The sequence below is a fragment of the Castor canadensis genome, chromosome 16 (assembly GCF_047511655.1).
Source record: "Castor canadensis chromosome 16, mCasCan1.hap1v2, whole genome shotgun sequence".
In the NCBI taxonomy this organism is placed as follows: domain Eukaryota; kingdom Metazoa; phylum Chordata; class Mammalia; order Rodentia; family Castoridae; genus Castor; species Castor canadensis.
In genome coordinates this window covers 73,776,805-73,799,416 of record NC_133401.1, presented here as the reverse complement: position 1 = coordinate 73,799,416, position 22,612 = coordinate 73,776,805, and the positions used below count along the sequence as shown (strand labels likewise).

Sequence of the window (22,612 nt, the reverse complement as noted above, 5' to 3'; positions counted from 1 at the left end):
TACCACCTGAAAAAATGGAATATTTATCCTTCAGATTAGAAAACAAGAATGGTACCCTGGGCTGTGCAGGGAAACAAGAAAAAAAAACCTCTAAAGGCCCATCCACTAGTTTGTCCAACAGAACTTTCTGCAGTGAGAAATAGTCTGTCATCTGTGCTTTCCAACACAGTATGCACTAGTTACAAGTGACTTCTGAACATCTGTCATGTGGCCAGGGTGACTGAGTAGCTGGATTTTTAATATCATTTAATCTTAATTAATTCACATTTAAGTTTAAACAATCATATGTGGCTAGTTAACTATGGTTTGGACAACACAACCAACCCCAAATATGTCTCAGATTTTTAAATGTCAGAAACTCCAAGTAATTTCTAAGCAAGGAGCTCAAGCTGTTGCCCTAAGTTGTGCCCAAACTGTAGTTAAAGCACATGAGGCATGGTGTCCCTGACAGCAGTTTCAGTCTTCTGTCAGGAGCACAGGAGAGGACTTTCCTTGAGGTAGGTAAGACATGAGAGAAAAGGGTGCCTAGTTTTTGCTGAAAGAATGGATGGGAGAATGGATGGACTGATGTCAGCGGTGAAAAGAACAACACAGAAACTTCCCACAGAAGCTTGATCTAAGTTCTCAGCCTGGACTAGAGTCATCCCTTTCCCACTTCCTTCCATAACGATTGACGGTTTTAATTATGGTCTGGGGAGCTGGAAACTATCCACCTAAAGTCTGATGGACTCACCTGAAATGGATATTTATAGTGGCACGGGATGCTAATGTCACTTTTCACAATCTCGACACACTTGATGCGGGAGAGTTCAATGGAGCCCTTCAATGTGCGCTTCTTCTGTGAAAAGACCAGCATATCAAGTTTAAGTGAGAGAGAAGATGGTGCCCTTGTCCAGACTGTTGCAGAATTCTGCTAAATTCCACTGCTTTGTAAACCAAACCCAACATTCCCAACCAAATATCTAGATGCTTCCTCCCAACCTTCAGTCTGAGTGACACATTGAGCAGACTTGTGGAAGAACGTGCCTCTGTATGTCTTCTTGATGGGAAGACTGATTTCTGGTTATTGAGTCACACTGTCCTGTGCCCTTCTGCCCTGGTGAAGATGGCAGTGTTTGCAGAACTTTTAGCTGGGATGGGTAGTGCAGTCCATGGGAAGTGACACACATGTACCAATAGCCCCTGCTCTGTACCTATCCATGACCATATTTGCATAGTAATTGAGCTCAGACCTGTCCTGGATGGTGATGTACACAGTGCTGTCTTTCTTTTCTGCATCTGGCTTCTCCATGTTCCTTGGTCACTCACAGTCCCACCATGCCATCCACACAGGAAATCCCTGTCTGTACTCTGTCTCTTCCCTACCTCCTTTCCTCTTCCCTATCAAATCTTACTGGCCCCATGTCTCATTCCTTTGGGAGCTTGCTAGATAGATTTCTCCAATAGCTAACTAACCCTGTCTGTGATTTATAATGATTTCGCATTTGCCCAATTCTAAGCATGTTTGAGCTTGGCAAGTGGATTCGAGGGGATGGGATGGGATGCCTCATTCAATGGGACAGATGCATTAGTGGACTGTCAGGCTCTAAGGAAGACTAGTCAGGGAAATGCTTTTGGAGGTCAGAGCATTTCCCAGGTGCCTAGAGTTAGGCTGCCATTGAGACTAGAGTTTAATTCAGCTACAGAACCAGTGGCAAAACATGTCACTATATATCTTATCCTTTCTACAGTGGTGAAATGAGTTCAAGATTGGAAAGATGAGGTTCAAAGTTAGGTTTTGCCTCTTATTAGCTTGGGCAATTCATTTAACCTTCCAGAACCTCGGCTTCTGCATCTTACAGGATAATACCTATCTTTTAAGAGTTAGTTGGAGAATAAAGTAGGGTGATGTACACACATTACCTGGTTTATAACAGGTGCCCTCAAAGAAGGACGGCATCCCAAATAAAGAGGTTAAAGGATTGCTAACTACTATATGAGAGTCATGATATTTGAGCACGCTTGGTTAGCATTCTGCAGGAGTGAAACCAGTCTCCACCAAAGTGTACCTAAAGGCTTTTGATTTGCAGCCTGGGGGAGCTCATCTTTGCTTGAGAAGTTGAGGAACATAACTGAGATGAAAAAATGCAAGATGTGAGAAGTAAACCCATGACATTCATGGAAGCTTTGTGATGTTTCTTTTCAATTTTTCTTTATAAAATCTACTTTCTTTTTGAAAGTAGAAACTCTTATCCATGTTTGTACAAATAAAACAGTATAGAGGTAGATAAAATATATATAGAGCCTTGTCGTCTGCCCTTTTCCCTGACCCCAGGGTAGCCAAGGATAACAGTTTGGGGTGTTATCTGTCTTTCCCCTTCACATTTATAGGGTATAAATAAACAAAAATGAGCATTTGCTGTACAAATCGGTCTAGAAGTTGCTTTGTAATGAAATGATGTGTAAAGAAGTCTGTCTTCTCTTCCAAACCTCTGAAAACATGAACCCTTTGAACTCAAACTATCTCCTCATTTAGAGTCTTCTGCAGTTAGAAAAACATGCCACGCTGCTGCCACAATCGCAGCTCTTAGGAATTCCTTGTGTGATTTCCCAAAACAGAAGGGCACAGAGTTGCTGCTTTCCAACAACCATCTGTAGCTCCTGGTGAGTGGGGAGCCTGAGCGTTGAGGCTACCTGGTGTCTCTTGCTGTGTCGTTATTTTCTCAGGATTCAGAGTGAAATGAAACAAAGACTTTTGGCAGTAATAGGGCAACTCTGTTTGCTGACACTTTTGTCCTTGAAAAATACTAAGTTCAGAGCTTCCAAGGACAGAAACCAAGATACCTTTGCCACCTCCTCAGTGCTTAAGCACAGTAGCTGGCGCCCCACGGGGCTCAGCTAGGAAGAAACAAAGGGCACCCTGCTGTTCCAACAGTCTTAATTGGGTTTAAGGATAACACACTTAGCCGTTCTGGAAATATTGACTGAGGACCAGCTTTGAGCATGGTGCTGTTCCAAGTTCAGAAAGTGAACACAGTACATTCTCTCATGGGGCTCACATTGGGCATGCGTGTGGTTTGACTTATCATTTTTTGACTTTATGATGGTGCAAAAGCACTCACTAAAAGCTATTTCAGAGCTGGGTATGGTGGCATATGCTGTAATTCCAGCACTTGGGAGGCTGTTCAGGAGGATTGTGAACTTGAGGCCAGCCTGGGCTACATAGTGACACTATTTCAAAGAAAGAGAGAGAGGGAGAAAGACAGAGAGAGAGAGAGAGAGAGAGAGAAAGAGAGAGAGACTGAGAGAGAGAGAGAGAAAGGAACTACACTTCAAATCTTGAATTTTAATCTTTTTCCAGGCTGGTGATATATGGCACCATACTCTCACCATGCTGACAGCAGTAGGGAGCCAAGCTACACCCAACCACGTGATCATGAGGGGAACCACCGATACCCTGCTGTGCTGCTAAACTGTGGTATAGATTAGGTGCATTAAATGCAGTTTTGACTTATAATAATTTCAACTCATGATGGGCTTATCAGGATGTAACCTCATCACAACTTGGGAAGACAGAAATGACAAGTGAACACTATAAAGGGAATAGAATGGGCTGATGTCATGAACTTGTCATGGGGGCAGGTCACTGGAGCAGAGATGAAGGTGGACCAGGTGGGAGAACATGTAGGTTCACCCCAGTGAAACCTTGCTGTAGCTGGGGAAACTGAGACTTTGAGGCAACAACCTGAGGTGGCCTTCTTGCCCCTCCACGTCAGACCAGCCCTCAGGTCCTATGGACTCTATGTCCTGGCTGTTCGTAATTCCTAGCTCCTATCTATCCTTGGCTGTGCTCACCAGGGGTCCTAGTTCCAGTCCTGCACCTGTGTTACCTTGCATGAGATGCTTTCAACCTCCCTGCACTTTGCTGTCCTTGGTAAAATAAAATTGAAATCACCCCTGTGGTGTCTAAGGGGACAGAGTGCCTGCCTTAGGCGGTTCCCACTTCTGCCTTGAGTCCCCTGTCCTCCTGCAGTTCTGGGCTACAGGCCTTGTCTGCCTTAGATCTGCTTGCCACAGACCCAGCTCCACCCTGTCTTGCTGGGTGACCTTCACAAGTCCCTTCTCTGAATGGAGAAGAGGATCTTCCATGTCTCATGATTGTGAGGACTGAAGAGGAAAACAGTGTTAAGATGAAAAAGAAAAAAATAGGGATAAAAATTCTATGTGAGGTGATGAAGCAGAACCACCCAACAGACACAGAACGTGAGTCTCACGTGTAATTAAAGTTTTCCAGGAGGCACGTTCAGAAAAGCAATCATAACTAGTCCATTATGTTATTTACCCAAATAAATCTAAAATATCATCACTTCAAACTGTAATTAACATAAACATTGAGAAGTATATTCTTTTTCGAGAACTAGGCCTTTGAACTTGTGTCACATTTGGGCGTGCCACTTTTTAAGTGCTCAGACACCACATAGTTTCCAAAGAAAATTTCTCCTCTCAACTCAGATGTCCTCCTCTGATTTCTTAATATGCAGTGATTCCAAACCTGGATTTTGAGGGGTATTTGTGCCTTAACACTGTCAGGTGAGCCTGCTCTCGGGTTGCTCTTCCATTGGGTTGGAGCTTGTGACCTACCATCAACCTCACGCATTCCCAAATGAGGGCCTCGTTTCCTCCCTTACAATCTGTCCCGTCCCATCAGTGTCTCCAAAGGCTGAGGCCAGTTCCCTTTGGATCTCATAAGGTCTGATCGGTGGTCCCCAGAGGACCATCTGTGCAGTCCGTCACTGAGGAGCAGTCAAGGACTAAACATAGTTCTGTCTCTGGGAAGCAGTGATTGCCTGTAATTATCCCAAACTACTAAACTACTGCACAATTTCTGAAAAATGGCAGGGTCAGACCTTCCAAGGAAACCACACAAAAGCCACCAGAGAAAGAGGGAGACCTAGTCAAACTCGCCCTCGTTCTCCCTTTTTGTTCTGTTTGCACCACTTGCAGTGAAAAAGTCCCAGGATTCTGCTTAGCCTTGTCTCATTTCTTGGCCAAGTTCAAAGCTATGTTGTGTGTGTGTCAAACTATCCAAGATGCTGATTTGCACAAGAGTGAGCATGTGCAGCTGGCTTTTGTATCTTCTTTCTTTCAACATATTGTGTAAAATAGAATTTAGATTGTGAGTTTCAAAGAGAGGCAGGGAGAAGTAATAAAAGACAATGCTTTTGAGCCCTTTTTATATTTCAGGCACTCAACGCCATCTCATTTAATCATGATCCAAAAAAGCATCATTTCCCCATTTACAGGTGAGAAAACTGAGGCTCAGAGGCCAGCTTCCTTAATTAGTGAAAGAACAGCCTACCAGTTCAAGTCCATGACTCCAGAGCCTATGCCCTTAACGACTGTGCTTCATGGCTTTGTGCATGCTCTGACTTTCACAGAAAAGTTTTATTACCCAAACCCAATGCTGAATGATGGATTGCATGACCCATTTCTGCAAGGCATCACCTAGCAGGGTTTGATTTCCACACCATGGGGTTGTGCAATGCTCCTGCTGGGTGTCAAAGGTGGAGCACCTTCCCTGGCTTCTCAGATGCAAAATTCCTCTGCTCTCGAACCACACTGGCTCCTTCGCTGCTCCCCCAGCCCCAGGTCAGCAGATACATCAGCAAGAAGCTCTGTGTCGGACACACAAGGACATTTCTACCCTTCTGCAAAACAACAGAATTTCAATGTTTTACTCTGGTGAAGCAGGAAGGGGAAGAACTGAAATGTTCAGGTCAGGCAGATCTGGGGTTAGAGTCTAACCTCATCCCTCACCAGCCAGGCAGCATAGGCAGCTGTCATAACCTGTCAGTTACCTTGTCTTCTTAAAAGTGGTTTTAGAAATCTAGTGTGGTAGCACTGCCTGTAATCCCTGCCCTTGGGAGGCTGAGAAGAGAGAATGACAGTTTTGAGACCAGTCTGGACTATGTAGTAAAACCTTTCTCAAAAAAAAAAAAAACCAAAAAACAAAAAAACAATTGTGATGGAGAGGGTGAGCTCAAGGATAATATATTTGATATATTGTAAGAACTTTTGCAAATGTCACAGTGTACCCCCAACCCAGCACAACGATAAAAAAATTGTGACACGATAATAGTCCTTTTATTATTTGGTTAATTTAGAGGACTTAAAACAACTACAGAAACCTATCAGCAATTTAAAAATTACTAAGTTGGTCAAAACTGATCACTCAGGTAGTACTTTGTTTCTTTTTCCAAAAGCTGCCCACAAAATAAGACCTTGTTCTTTTGTCTTTGTGTACCTCATTTGCTTTGGGGATTTCTTTTAGGCAAATATGTAATCAGGAATCAGCATTGGGGAGGATATGACAACAGCTGGTGATAATGGTGACCTTGATAGTCATAGGTTTATTTTGCTAATTATCTATAACATCAAGACTGGTCTTCTGGTCTTTCCAAGTGGGTCTCCTTTGTTCTCACCAGGCTTTCTCTTTTTGGCCCCTCTCTCCTATCAGAGTCTTCCCCCAGTATGCCTTCCCCCAAAGTGTCACTTTACTGATGGCCTGAAGCTGGCTTCTTTCGGAGGAGCTCAGGCTGGAAGAGTATTGGAGACTTTAGCTGAGGGGGGGCTTTGCGAAGGGGCTTTCGGGAATGAGTTGAGTGTTTTTCCCAGTGAATCTTGAAGAGGGTGGTGAGTTTTGTGGAAGTATCAGCCTTTCTCTGAGATCTGGAGACCATTCTACTGGTGATTTTAGCAAAGCATTCAGGTGCTTTGAAATGAGAGCCTCTTCTTGGGTGTAGTACAGCCACTGTGCCATCTGACATTTCACAAAGGTGTCCATGAAATTAAAACTGATGGCAGATGACAGAAACTTAACTGACAGATTTGGGGGTTGTTTTCCACACCTATGGCAGAAAAAAGAATAGTAGTTCTAAAATTGGTTTTTGGAGTCTCTCTGGTTCTGGTTTCATCCTCCCTGTACAGCTGGCTTCAAGTGACCCACAGACATCTTTTCATTCTTCTACCTCAGTCAGGGGACAGGGTGCTCTGAGGTGGTGGGAGGTGAAAAACAGGCATCCCTACAGTGCCAAGGCAACACCTGATGAGCTCTTCGGTGCTCCGCGTCCTCTTCCCTTCATTCTTCCTAGGTCTCAGCTCTTAGTGCCAATTCAGATGTGGTGCTCAGGGTCACCATGACCTGAGCTGTGGAAAGACCCCAATAAAGATGTGACCCTATCTCTTGGAAAAAGTGCTGTCGTGTAAAACACCACTGCAACTTGTAATTAGTTGTTGTTGGTTCTTCATCCCTTTCCCCAGCCCATCAGTTGGGCCTAACCCTGCTAAACTTGGGGGCTCTGGGAAGGTCTAGAACCGACGTCAAGGCTCCCTGGACCAACACAAGTCAGAAAAGGATGATCCTGTCCCACACCTGCCTTCTTTTCTTTCCTGTTACTCACAGCTAAGCCAAAGCCATCTGGCTCACACTCCACTTCGGTGCTTTCATGCTGCGGTTTATTACAAGACCAGCTGTGGGGAAAGCTATGCAGGTTCCCTGAAAGTCTGCCATCTTTACAACTGACTACCCAAAGGCAAAGATAAGAACTTTTCAAAAACCAAAAATAAAAAAGGGTGGGGGAAGGAGGATAAAGGAGAGTGGTAAAGGGTGTAAATTCAAGTATGATATATTGCAAGAATTTATGCAAATGCCACAATGTACCTCCACTCAGCACAACAATAAAAAATAAAAAGGAAGGAAAAGTAAAAGAATTCTACCGTCATCAAATTCTCAGAGAGCAATTTAGGATCCTGTATTCAAAATAGGAACCTATTTTCTCAGAAGAATTATTAAGAACAGAGATCTGAGGTATGGTCCTGGGGTTTGGAAGAAGGTTTGGAAAGAGAGCTTTTCTTTTCACTTTCTATACTGTTTGAATATTCCTTTTGCTGTGTTAAGCAAAAGCTAACTAAAATAGCACATTTCTCTTATAGGACTTATCTCATGAAAATATTTGTTCAGAAATACAAAGGTAGGAAAAAAAAGATGTCCCTAGCAGCATTATTTAGTACAGTAAGAAGACCTAGAGACACCTCAGTATCCACCTGCCATCAGACAAATGGTCAGTTTAGTGATGGCTCTCCCATGCTGAGACAACTCTCACTATTAACAAAGATGACAGCTGGTCAATGTGAAAAATACATGTTAAATGTGAAACAGCAGATTTACAGCGCTAGCTGAATCAGCATCTCATTTTTCTGAAAAGGGGATAAAATATGTATTCATATATGGAATATCCAAAAAAATCATACAAGAGGAAAAATATTACAAGCTGCTATTACTGGTTCTTTTTATGGGTGTCGGTGTGACAGAATTTCACAGTGTAAGTAATATCTTTGTAGGTTACCTGAAGTATTTTTATTTTTACAGTGAACATGAAGAAAGATGAAAGGTAGAAAAAATGAAAATAATATTTTAAAGTAGTTAAACACCCATACTGTAATTTAATGTCGGCAGCTGGCAATGGAGGAGAGATTACAAGGTACACATCAAACTCCGGGTGTGCAAAGTGGTGCAGCTCTTTGTGCTATAACCTCATAACCCCATTAGCAGCAGGCAGCAACCAGAAGCACCTGTCACCTGCTCTTCTGAATCCATTGAGGTTTAAGTTCTTGGCGGTTTCTCTTAAGATCTTGAGGGATAGCCATTTTCTGCCTAGATTTTGATAAAGCAATTCTGTGTGCTTTCTGTGGGTCAGTTTATTTTATAAGTAAAGCAATAATTCAGGAATAATTTCTAAGCCTAATTCATGTTAGATAATGATAATATGATTCTAGAATAAAAAAAGTTTGTTTAGAAGTAATTATAAATGTGGACAAAAAAGAAAAGGACTTACATGGAAAGCAAGATCAAAAACTAAGTGTTGCTGGATGTGGTGTCGCACATGTGTAATCCCAGCACACAGAAGGCTGACGATTGAGAGTTTGAGGTCAGCCAGCCTGGGCTACACAAGACCCTGGTTCAAAACCAAGCAAGCAAACAAAGAAAGAACTAAGCAAGAAGACCCACCAGGTGACCTACACAGGGTCTCTCAGCATCTCTGGTCTCTGAATCCTCCTTCTTTTCCAAAATAGGAAAATGGAGATATTTGATGAGTTCAAAAGAGTATCTATTTTTTTGTATTTCCCTTTCAAGCACTAAAAAGCCAGTAACCAAAAAAAGTCATCAAATAATAACTTCATTACATTTCAAGAAATAACTCCTCACACAGAAGCAATGTTTAATCATATTTGTTAGTTCACTGACTGAGGCAACGGCCAGAAAGATCAAGTGTGCAGCAGAAAGTGACATTTGTGGAGAAGGTGACTAAACTCTTAATGGAAATAACTTGGAATAAGAGTTCCAGAATAACTAGTAGATGGGTAAAAATCTCTTGACAATGAAAAGGCAAGTCAAAACCAGCCTGCACAATGGTTTTAGCTAATAAAACAAGAGCTCTTACAAATTATTAAGGAAGATGCTGATAGTGACCTTTTAGACAAACAAGGAAAAAGAATAAAAATGTCTTTCATGAGCAGATGCTCAACGTTACTATGATAACAGAAATAAATTAGACACCATTTTTAAAACCCATACTAGCAAAGATTTTTTGAGAAGACATGCATCTCATACATGGCCTGGGGAAAACTGGTTGGTGCAGCTTCTGTTGGGGTGATTGGTTTGTAGTCAATCAAATTACAGATGCAGAAATCCCTTGCCTCAGCAGTTCCACTTAGGGACTGTTTTCTGCAGACCAAGGGCATCTCAGCCTCTGCATTATTCCCTTTTTCTCTAGATAATTCTTTGTTCTGGATCTGTGCTGTGCATTGTGGGATAGTTAGCAGCATCTCCGACCTCTGTGCTGGGTGCCAGTGACACCCACCTCCCCAGTCATGCAACCAAAACTTTTTCCAGACCTTGCTAGATGCCCCCTGGGGGCACAAAATTGGCACTGGTTCAGCACCACTGTTGATTCATGAAAAGAGACACAACCGCAAGTTATTTATCATTGCTTGTGCTGACAAATTAACTGGAAACAGACTAGTATAAAACAGAAATATTTTTATCTGTACAACAAAATATTACAAAAAATGGAAAAGCTCTTTACGTATCAGTATGGCTTGGTCCCCAGGACAAATTGTTTACCAACTAAAAAGAATATTAAGAAGTGTATACAGCAGACATCTCAGATGTTGTCCTGCTATACTAAGAAGATATTTCAGATTGGGGTGTTTCAGATCATAAAATGTTTTGATGATATATCAGATATTTTGGAATGTCATTTCTACTTCTTGTTGGAAATTATAGTAATCGTTAGAACTATTCTGAGTCTAGTTATATAATATATTAACAAAATAATGTGTCACAACTATTATTTTAATATTTCAACAATTGCATTTTAATAAAAAAAAGAAGTGTGTGTACACTCGGCTGCCACTATATAAGAAATAAGGCAAAAAAGAAAGTTTATTTCTCTGCAAATGTATGTGGATAAAGTATCACTGGAAGAATTTATTTAAAAAATTGACAATTTTGGTTGCTTTCAGCCAGAGAAGCAGTGGGAACAACCTGGCCTCTAACCTCTCATCCTGCACCCCTCTCTCTTTTTTTAATTGTTTTATTATTCGTATGTGCATACAAGGCTTGGGTCATTTCTCCCCCCTGCCCCCACCCCCTCCCTTACCACCCACTCCGCCCCCTCCCTCTCCTCCCCTCAATACCCAGCAGAAACTATTTTGCCCTTATTTCTAATTTTGTTGTAGAGAGAGTATAAGCAATAATAGGAAGGAACAAGGGTTTTGCTGGTTGAGATAAGGATAGCTATACAGGGTATTGACTCACATTAATTTCCTGTGCGTGGGTGTTACCTTCTAGGTTAATTCTTTTTGATCTAACCTTTTCTCTAGTTCCTGGTTCCCTTTTCCTATTGGCCTCAGTTGCTTTAAGGTATCTGCTTTAGTTTCTCTGCATTAAGGGCAACAAATGCTAGCTAGTTTTTTAGGTGTCTTACCTATCCTCACCCCTCCCTTGTGTGCTCTCGCTTTTATCATGTGCTCAAAGTCCAATCCCCTTGTTGTGTTTGTTCTTGATCTAATGTCCACATATGAGGGAGAACATACGATTTTTGGTCTTTTGGGCCAGGCTAACCTCACTCAGAATGATGTTCTCCAATTCCATCCATTTACCAGCGAATGATAACATTTCATTCTTCTTCATGGCTGCATAAAATTCCGTTGTGTATAGATACCACATTTTCTTAATCCATTCATCAGTGGTGGGGCATCTTGGCTGTTTCCATAACTTGGCTATTGTGAATAGTGCCGCAATAAACATGGATGTGCAGGTGCCTCTGGAGTAACAGTCTTTTGGGTATATCCCCAAGAGTGGTATTGCTGGATCAAATGGTAGATCAATGTCTAGCTTTTTAAGTAGCCTCCAAATTTTTTGCCAGAGTGGTTGTACTAGTCTACATTCCCATCAACAGTGTAAGAGGGTTCCTTTTTCCCCGCGTCCTTGCCAACACCTGTTGTTCGCTGCACCCCTCTCTTGAACTCTGTATGTTCAAGTCTCTGCTCCTCACACAGATCAAGCCTTTTTCTGCCTCAGGGCCTTTGCACTTGCAGTTCCCTCTGTTCAGAATGCTCTCCCCCATTTCTTTACTTGACTGGCTCTTTCCTCATCCTTCAAACTTCAGCCTATAATACACTAGGATTATTATACACATTATAATACACTATAATACATTCTAATTGGCTTTTTTTTTTGGTAAGTATCCACATGTGAGAGAGAGCATGAGGATTTGTCTTTCCATGTTTGGAAAGACATTAATATAAGGACATTAATTTAATATAATGTCCTCCAGTTCCATCCATTTGCTGCAAATGATAAGGTATCATTTCATTCTTTTTTATGACTGAATGCTATTTTATTGTGTGTATATGCCACATTTTCTCCCATTGATGGGCATCTAGTCTGAGTCTACTGTAGCTGTTTTGTGAATAGTACAGCAGCAAACATAGGTATGCAGCTGTCTCTTTGATATCATTTCTGTCTGGGATATATACCCTAATTGGAATAGCTGGATATGTGGCAGATCCATTTACAGTTTTTCGAGGAACCACCATGCTGCTCCCAGAGTGGCTGCACGGATTTACATTTCTACCAACAGTGAATCAGCGTGTGCCCTTTTCTCCACATCTTTACCAGCATTAATCTTTCTTGTTTTGTCTTGTTGATGATCGCCATCTAACTGGGGTATTATCACATCTCCTTGTGGTTTTGATTTGCCTTTCCCCAATGGTTATAAGAGTTAAGCATTTTTTCATAAATTCGTTGCCCATTTGGATTTATTCTGTCAAGTAGAGTCTCTCCATAGCCAAGGGCCCATCTTTAAATTGGATTACTTGTTTGTGGTTACTGTGTTTTTAAAGTTGCTCATATATTCTGGACATTAGCTTTTTTCAGATGAATACTTTGAGGGAAGCCTACTTACAAATGACTTGAAGTTAATGGGAATTATATGGCAACATAAGACCTCATATTGAGTTCTTATTCTCTTACAACACTAAAAACTTCTAGTGAATTTCAAGGAACGGAACAGACATTTAATCTAAGACATTTTATACACATGGGAAGTAATTTGGGGCCGTTTGTTCCTCTGGATCACCTTAGTGAGGTTATTGAGTGTCATGAAGACAAACCCAAGTCCTTTGGAGGAAAATTATGGGCTGGAAGCTCTATTTTTCTCAGGAGCCTAATAACCCACTGACAGATGGATGAGTTTCCCACTTGGCCCATGAAAATCTGGGAAGAGCTTTAAAAGTTTTGTGTGGACTCATTGTCTGAGTTTGGTACATTGATGTCCTCTTTCACAGATACCCCATAGTTCAAGAAACTGAGCTCTTGTGCTTTCTGCTCAAGCCTTTCTTACAGATGGGGTCAGAACCTCAGCCCTTGCATTGGCTGAATTTCTCTGTGTTTACTACAGAAAATGAGGAATGGCTGCACCGATCCATGATCACTAGGAATCAGCCTAATTTCAATGTGGGAGTTTCTGCCTGGTTCTCTCTGCACTGGTGATCCCCACACTGTGTCAGCCTCTCCCCACACAGGGAAAACCAGCTCGTGATGAAAGTCCGCGGCTGATGGGGACTGCACATGCCCGAACTGTAGAGCACTTAGCCTTGACCCTGCTTTTCTTTGCCTGCAATATAAGGTTACAGCACTTCTTTTTAGCTCCCGGGTGCTTTTCTGAATTCAATCCAAGTTATGACCTGTGTTCATTCACCAGCTATGACCCCCTGCTATGTGCTCAGCATTCTGTGAGAAGATTGGAGGGAGAGGGGTACAATGATGAATAAAGCCACCAAAATCTGTGCTGTCATAGAACTGTCCTTCTTTTGATGGACGGGTAGGAAATAAACAGAGAAACACACAAATAAGCCCAGCAAAGAAGTGCAGAGAGCAGGGATTGGAGAATGGATGTGCTTTATAAAAATGAAACGAGGTGGGAAGCAAGAAAGAATGAACTGTCAGGTATGGCAGTGGTGCACACCTGTAATCTCAGCACTCAGGAGGCTGAGCCAGGAGGATGCTGAGTTCCAGACCAACCCAGGATCCTGTCTCAAAAACAAAACAAAACAAAACAACGACAACAAAAAGAATGAAAGAAACACCCTGCAAAAATCTAGGGGTGTTCCAGGGAGTAAGAACAGCTGATGCAGACTCCTCCCTTGGTCTCTGTTACAGCGCCTCTTAAATGATAGTTTCATTTACCTCACCTGAGTCCTGCCCCTTACCAATGGCCCTCAGGGACTTGACCTTGAGTCATCAAAGGCTCAAAAGAAGATCGATGCAGTAGAAGCACAGAAAAGGAGTGTGGTGTGATGTGAAATTAAGAAGGCGGGTGGGACCACAGGGGCAAGGGTCTTGTGAGCCATAGTGGAGAATACCCTAAACAGCCACAGAGGGCTCTAAGGCAGGGGTGAGATCAGATGTGTAACACTGAAAGCTCACTCGAGGACCTGTGTGGATTTTAGAGGGTAGGGAGCCCCGGTGGTTGGCAGGAGCCCAGCAGAGGGCAAGGGGACCAGGAAGAAATGGAGTGGGGAGAGAACTGACTGATTTAAGTGTCAAGTAAAGTTCTCGGGGAGTTTTTATGAACATCACCTTCAGAGGAGTTCGCTGTAGAATTGAGGAAGGAAGGAGAAGTCAGGGTGGAAGGAAAAAGAATACAGTTGGTTGGTTCTCCTAAAATGAGTTAGGGGCTGAGGAGCTGGTCCCTCAGATGCTCCTCTGGCCTGACCTGAACCCTCCTATTCCTTGCTCAAGCCTAGGCCCTGACTGCTTCCTCCAGGGAGTCTTACTTGTTTGCTCCTGTATGAGAATCTCCCATTTGATGTCTTATGTCACTTGCTTTGTGCCCTACTCTGGGCATGGAGTCTTCTTCTATCTGGGGTTCATTTGTGATGCTCTAACCCCTATCTGGATCTACACCTCATGCCTTTCTCCTTCCTTTCTTTTCTCCCTTCCTTCTTTTGCTCCTTCCACAATGACTGAATGGAAAGTATGTGCCAGGCACTGGTGGAACCCGGATGACATCATCTTTAACCAATTGGAAGCCTCCTCTCATAAAGCTGTAGTCTAGGGGCTGGCAGAGGGGCTCAAGTGGTAGAGTGCCTGCCTAGCAAGAGTGAAGCCTTGAGTTCAAACCCCAGTACCACCAAAAGAAAAAACCACAATTATAAAGCTACAGTCTAAGGGAGGGTGTTGTGGGAAATTGTATTACTACAATAATCCCATTAGTAAATGTGCAATTGCGACATTGCACGCTCATGTTGCTAGGGTGACATAACAGGAGGCTATGATGGAGTCTAGGGAAGTCAAGGCCATGTGTCTGAGCAAGGGACATTAAGAATGGAGACTTTCAAACTGCACCCAATTTACTGTGGTTAGAGCCTAGAAAGATGGGAGAAAGTGGGTGAGATGGAAGAGACTAGGTGGCAATCTGGTGGCCATTGTGGAGGCGATGGGAATGACACTGAGACAACACATCAGCTCCAGAAGAAGGCCATCGGGACTTGGTCACCACGTGAATGTGCACATGGGCTGCTGTGAGGAGTCTGGAGTGGCATGGTGAGGGAGGAATGGGGGTGAGGCGACTGGCAGAGGTGACAGCAGTCCCAGGTGAGACATGGTGGTGGTAGCTTTCACTGGGAAGTGACTCTGGAAATCTGGGCAGATCCTAGAGGAACATTAGCAGGAAAAGCTAGCCAAAGATTTCCTCTTTGTTTGGACGCACGGTGGAATTCTCAAAGCAAATGAAGACAAAGATTGGTCTTGCAGCGTACAAGATGACACAGGTGGCAAAGGGGGTGCCAATTGTCAGGACACCCTGAGCACTAAGGACTTCAGAGCAAGAACACATCACACTTTGCAATACCTCGATGGGGTTCCCAATTTCTGAAGAGTAACTACTGCAGGTGGCTAATAAGCAGCGTCTATCTACAGAGCTGCGGGCTCTGGGGATGGACGGTGCCTCAGTTATTCAAACTCTCTTTGCTTCCATTTTCTGACCTGCAAATGGGGGGAGGGCACGCAATAATATTCCTAGTCGGATAATTATAAGATTTAGACAAAAGAATCCCTATTTAGCACAGAGCAAATGGCTCAGTACATCCTTGTTACTATTTTATTATTATTGAAATAATAGTGACTTCCATCTCATTAAAAGGTAATCAGGTCAAGAAGGAAGGTTTAATCACCTAAAAAATGGAAATGGGTTTTTGGAGGGTCTCGCAGCATCGCAATACTGGGGTTTGAACTCAGGGCCTACACCTTGAGCCATTCCACCAGGCTTTTCTTCGTGAGGGTTTTTTGAGACAGGGTCTCTTGAACTATTTGCCCTGTCTGGCTTCAAACTGCGATCCTCCTGATCTCTGCCTCCTGAGTAGCTAGGATTACAGCTGTGAGCCACGGTGTCTGGCCCATGCCATCTTTAATTTAAGATGGATGCATGGTGTGAAAGACGGTCCTGCTTCTGGACCAGGCTTGGGCTCAAGGAGCAGGGAGGCTCACCTGCACGTTGGGTGGTGATTTTGACAGTGATAATGGCTCCCACACCTTGGGAAGCACAACAAACTTGGCCTTAAAGGTACAAAGAGTCATTAAAATAGGGGAACCTTCCTGTTCTCACAAAGATCTGTCCGAAAATCAAGATGGCGGTTGGGCCAAACTGAATAAGAATCACCTTACCACGTGGCAATGGCTATGATGCTGCTGTATACTTTTCTCACGATGTCCTTGACACCTCTTGAGGTTGGTGGGATTGGGATTCTCACTTTACAGCAAATAGGAAACAAGGCTCAAAAAAGATGAAATGTCTTACTTGATCCCACATCTAGAAAGTAAGAGGGGCAGAATTTGAATCTGGTTCTTGCTGGCTACACTGGCCCCACCAATCTGTGATGCTTGTGTCAATCTACACTGCCTCTTCATCCTGGGCTTACTCAAAGTCCTTTCCTCCTCTCTTTGACCCTGAAAAGGATCAGGTGTCAGTCACTGCACCTCAGTGTATTTCCCGGTTGGTGGCAACCTCTCTAGAGTGTATTTGTACTGGCAATGGCGTGCTAGATTCCAGCTTGTGCTAGATTCCAGCTTGTGCTAGATTCCAGCTTGTACTGGCCTGTGACAGTGGATTGGTAAATTTTCAGGAACGTGTGAGCCAGTCGACATCACACTGGTAGTCTGAAATGTCCACAATGGGAGGACTTATCCGAGAGTAATCAGCAAACACTACACATCAGGGCTCCCCCACTCCCTCCAACACCATGGTGACTGTCACACATTTTCCCAGGCCTTTATCTCTCAGGCAACAGAGACCACTTTGCAAAGAGCATCTGAAATCACGGCAGCCTGCACATCACCACCACCAACACGCTATGTCTTTCTGACCTGCTGGTTCAGTGGGATGGGGGGAGGCTCCCCAGGCTCCCCAGAAAACACTCCCACAGCACAGTTCAAGACGGAAATGTATCTGACATAAAAAAACTACATCCGTGTTAAAAATCCAAGGCTTGTTCAGTTAGGAGCAGAAAACAACAGACCTGGATAGGCAAAGTTAGACTAAACACTTGATTTGCAGAATTATAGGACTTGTCGTTGAGTAGGTGGAGGTTATTTTCCATAGGGCGTTATAAATTCACAGAAGAACTGCAAAGAACATAATTGTACAAATGCAGAAAGAGCAAAAGAAACTGAGAGCCTGAGAAAGGCTGTGTCAGATCCTCTAGCTCGCCATGCATGGCTGCCTCCCGCCAAAGTCACAGTTAGCTACTTACTGGGGGCTCAGGACCTTGACCTTGGCTTGACTTTGAAGAATCCTATCCTATCTCCCATGCTATGCTACAAATAATGTCTTATTTTTCCTGGAGCAACTAGTTGATAGGACTTATGCTCAGTTACCTGCTTTAGGTATTAAGTTGAACTACAAGAAATTGTCAATATTTGACTGTTTTTATCTGTCATATAGTAATTTCAAATAGTTTGGCCTAAACAATTGTCTCTCTGAATCTTTGCCATTTTCTCATGGGACAGATAACTTTTCACACCCACTGTACAGATGGGAAGACTGAAGCTTTATTAAGAATAGAAAGCTTCTTCCCACAAGTGTAATGCTATCTATTTATTTACTTATTTATAAGTGGCATACAGTGTACTCTTGTGTCATATAGCTTTAGAGAAGACGCAATAATAACTCATACCTTTTTAAGTGACTTTGGATAACTTTTAAACGAATCAGTTTCTAGAATATTTAAAAGCTTTGGAAAATAATACAAACATTAACCACTGGCATTAGAAAATAAGAAGTTCGGCGTTTGTGCCTGTGTCCTTTATGTCCTACAGGGAAACACACGAGACGACAGCCAAGGGCTGTGCAGAATGAATGAATTCATGATCCCGGGACTTTTCCCGAAGCTCAAATAAAGAAGCAGGGGTTGTGTACGGCGTTGTCGCCAGGTGCACAGAAACCAGGGAAGATCTGAATCAAAACATTTGCCGCGTGATTACTGGCAAATGCAACCTGACCTTACTGTCATGCAGGGCTCAGGGCAGTCATCGGTCCCCATGAGAGGAGATGACACCCTACCAAGGCAGGAAAATGAACTGAGGAAAACTGTAAGGTGCGCTGTGAAAACATATGGAAAGGCACTTGAAACGTGTTTTCCATACCCAGCGTGAACTTCGAATGTCCCATCCACAAAAACACGGGCTGAGGCCACGTGGTTTATTAGGCAAATATGACGCATCTCCCAAGTTCAAAGCTCGGCTCCTGGCTGCCTGCGGTGTGGTAACCTCACGTGCTGTCTGACTGACTGGTAGATGGCCAGGACGAGCTGCTGAAGACTGCAGTCCCCCTCCCGCTGAAGAAGAGGCAGCATTGTCACACCTGCGGCCACCAAGGCCGGGCAGCCACAGACCACATCCCTGGCCTGCTCAGGACTCCCTTCCACCAAGTGCACCAAAGCCTGGCTCCCAAAGACTCCAAACTCCTGCTCCTAGCTACCGGCTCAGACACCTCAAGAACGGGGGCCCCTCTGTCTTTAGGTGACCACCAAGTGCCCTTTGGTAACAGTGACAGTCTCTGCCCTGCTTCTCTAACGACATAAAAATTATACAACATATGGCAAGACACCAAACATATCTTTAAAAGTCCCCGGGGATGACTAAACAAGAGTCACTGCATAGAAACACAGGATTTTTTTTCCTTTGGTGGTACTGGAGTTTGAACTTGGGACCTTCCGTGTGCTAGGCAGGCACCCTGCCACTTGACCACACCTCCAGTCCTTTTCTTCAGTTATTTTTCAAGTAATTTTGTGCTTTTCTGCCCAGGGCCAGCCTTGGACTGGAGTCCTCCTACCTTTACCTCTCGTATTCATGGGATTACAGGCGTGAGCCACCGCTCCTGGCTTGTTGGTTGCCATGGTATCTTCCTAACTTTTTTTGTCCTGACTGGCCTAGAACCATGACTCTCCTGATCTCTGCCTCTTGAGTAGCTGGGATTACAAGTGTGCACCACCACTCCCAACCAAAAGTAGGGTTTTTAAAGAAGGAAGGAGTCTTGTTATTCTCAGCCCTTTCACTTTATAAAGAATGAAACCCGACACAGGAGACACATATTTGCCTGGGCTCAATTACTCAGTGGGGAGCAGAGTTGGATCTCCTGAGGTCTTGCTCAGTGCTTTTCTTTTCTTTTTTAAACCAAACTACACACTGTCAGGTTCACTCCCTTTGCTTTTGCTATTCCTTAGCCATGAGGCAGTCTTCAGAGATACAAAACGACGGCCCTCTCTCAGCACCCAGAGTCTGAGTAAAAAGTGCTGGTCTGCACACAGAGCCCCGAGAAACATGGAGGATGAAGACAGGTTTGCCATTGTGCCTTGTCAACTTCAGGCTATTTAATGCCTAGGTAGCTTTACTGCAAATACCAGGGAAGTGGTGACCACTGAAACAAACAGAGTTGAGTTACAGGATTATTTTTTTAGGGGGGAACTCGGGTATGAACTCAGAGCCTCACGCTTGGCAGGCAGGTACTCTAACACTTGAGCCACTCGGCCAGCCTCTGGGTTATAGGAATCTTAACCCTGGTCTATCCCGTCACCATTGTAAGTACCACTTGTACTGCAAACCAAGGAAAGTGGGCTCATCATCCTTTAGGTAAGATCTTAATAATCTCTAGCCCATGAAATATGGTGCACTTCCTAGAAAGTTCAAGTTCTGCCCCATCCTGCCTGCCACGCAGGTGTTACTACAACTTAACAATAAACTATCTCTGTAGGAATCAAAAGCTGATGGATGGTAAACTCACAGGCACTGTACCTGAAATCACCAAACGTGACACCTCACCTCTGGCTCCTGTCCACACTTGGCTCTGATCACTCTTAGTGTACTTTTGTGACTGCTATCCCCAGGACCTTTGTGTCCTGTGGATTCTATTTTATTCCTTGTATTTCTTTTGGGGTTGGTCCAGTTCAGATTCAAAACATTACAGAAAAAAATAAAAGACAGAAGAAAGCGCTCACATACCCCATGGCGATCCTCGAAGTATGCCAGGCTGGCTTTGGTTAAAACGAAGAAGCGGACTTTGAAATTGGAGGGGGATGTTCTTCTCTTCTGCTGGGACTTCTTGATCAGCTGTTCTTCCAAGAGGATCAAGTTGTTCATGACCCAGCTCGTGGACAGGGATGCGTTTCGGGCATCACCCGTTGGCACAGCAGAGGGAAGCAGCAGCCTGGGCGGGACGGTGGCAGGAGGCAGTTGGTCTCGGAGAGTCACTCCAGACTCCCTCCCACGTTCTCTCTGTCACTGTTCAGCCAGCGCCGCAGACCTGCTGCTCTGATGTCAAAGGCCATAACCACATCCTTGTGAGAGGTGCCTGTGAACATGTGGCTGCTAAGGCTCTGCAGAGGGTGTCAGAAGACACGGACTGAAAACTAACGCAGGAGTCCATCTTCACTTACAGTCCCAGGTCTAGCCCATGCAACGGGGAAGACACAGCCCAAGGGGTAGGACCGGGGGCTCTGGGGACGCTGTGGCACCCCTGGTGTATAAGTTTCCTGTCGCTGCTGTAACAAGTTGTCCCAAACTTAGTGGCTGAAAGAAACACAGACTTCTTGTCTTACAGTTCTGGAGTTTGGGTCTCCCTGGGCTAATACCAAGGTGTCAGGGGGCCGTGGTCCTTTCTGGAAGGTCTTTGGGGCACATTCTGTCTCCTTGACCTTCCCTCCTTCTGAGGGACGCCGGTCCGTGTTGTTTGGGTCTTGGTCCCTTTCCTCCATCTTCAAAGCCAACAGCTGCAGGCCCAGTCCTGTCAGTCCCCATCACTGCAGCTGCTTCTGTCTCCTCCCCTATGTTCAAGGAGTCTCGAGATGGCCCTGGGCCCATCCATGGGCCATCCACGATAGGCCTCCTATTTTAAGGTCACCTGGTTGGCAAACTATGTCTGTTTGATGCTTTGATTCCCCTGTGCCACAAAACCTAATGTGGCCACAAGTCTGGCGACAAAGACGTGGATAGCCTTAGCAGGGCTGTTATTTTACTTACTGTGGTCTGAATTCAGATCCACTGCTTGACTAGCTGTGAGACTGTAGGGAAATCACCCAACAGCTTCGAGCCTCAGTCTCTTCGTCCGCGAAAGGGAACAACAGATCCCCACATAAGGTACTGCAGGGCACCACTGGGCTTTTCTGCCCACCTCACATAATGCCTGGCACCAAGGTTGTCACGTCAACCTTCCGATGACCCCTGTCCCCAGGCACCTGTGCGAATCACCCATGCCACTTTTCACGTATCACATATGCTCATTCTTCCTGAAAACCTCCTCCTGCTTCTTCCTCTCCGGGCTGACTCCAAGTTACTTTGCCAGCTTTAGCCTACCAGCCACTTCCTCCAGAAAGTCCTCCTGGCTTTCTGAAGCCAAATCTGCCAAGGAAACACACCTGGCACCTTGTACCCTTCTTTCTGTTTTAATTGTACAATGGATGGGGGCTGAGTTTGGATTGCTTGTCTCTGCACTAGTTTGGAACCACGAGGGTGAAGAATATAGGGGGTTTGTCCTCCATCTAAAGGGCACATTTAAGACAAATTTGTAAAGCTGGGTTTGGTGATATATTCCTATAATCCCAGCTACTCGGGAGGAACAAGCAGGAAGATTGTGAGTTCAAGGCCAGTCCTGGCAAAGTACCTTTAAGGTCTTATCGCAAAAAAAAAAAAAAAAAGAAAAAGAAAAAGAAAAAGAAAAGATTAATCTTCCCAAATGAGGTTGGATAATTCAGAGACAATGAGCACAGAACCGGCAAAAGTGTATTGAAAGACTTATTTATTTATTTTGCTGAACTGGGCTGCAAAACTTCAAAACATCATTTTTCAAAAATTTCAAGACTGGTATAGATGGTTCACATCTGTAATCCCAGCTACTTGGGAGGTGGAGATTGGGAGGATTGAGGTTCAAGACCAGCCTGGGCAAAAAGTTAGTGAAACCCCATCTTAACACATAAGCCGGGCATGGTGGTGGCACATCTGTCATCCCTGCTACTCCGGGGGCCTGAGGAAAAAATGTGAGACCCTCTCCAAAAAATAACTAAAACAAAAAAATAGTTGCATTTGTGTCTTAAGAGGAACAGAGTCAGCGTCTTCCTAGAAAGTTGTGAGGGCTCTGAGTTCAAATCCCACAACCACAAAAAATTCAAATAGGATTCCGTAGATGTTTCTCCATGCTACCTATAGGTAATTGCTTTTGTGTCCTAGAATTTTGAGGAACAGCAGAAGAGACAAGGAGCCTTCAGAGTGGCCCAATAAAGAAAGCACGCATTGCCCTGAAAACAGAAAATCTTGCTGGAGCCCCAGCTGTGGCCTACTGAGCTGTTCTCTGCAAGCGAGCTACTTGCCCTCTCTGATCTTAGCTTCCCGTGGGGTCCAGAGAGGACAAGTCCTGGTGTAGCAGTGTGCAAGCCTTCCTTCTCCCATGAGCTTAGCAGCCGGGCCTCCTCGGTGCACGCAGAGACCTCGGGCTGGAGGGGACCCGGTGTTGCTCACCGG

General features: G+C 44.2%; 1 protein-coding gene across 1 annotated transcript in view; it reads right to left on the bottom strand.

The window, feature by feature from the left end:
- Positions 1 to 20,387, bottom strand: part of Itk (IL2 inducible T cell kinase) — a 61,397-nt gene extending 41,010 nt beyond the window's left edge. The window contains exons 1-2 of the mRNA XM_074057638.1: positions 20,102 to 20,387; positions 734 to 838 (exon numbers count right to left, since the gene is read on the bottom strand). Of these exons, the coding sequence (XP_073913739.1) occupies positions 734 to 838; positions 20,102 to 20,239 (243 nt within the window). The 5' untranslated portion in view covers positions 20,240 to 20,387. The remainder of the gene's footprint in view (positions 1 to 733; positions 839 to 20,101) is intronic.
- Between the last annotated feature and the right edge of the window lie 2,225 nt (positions 20,388 to 22,612).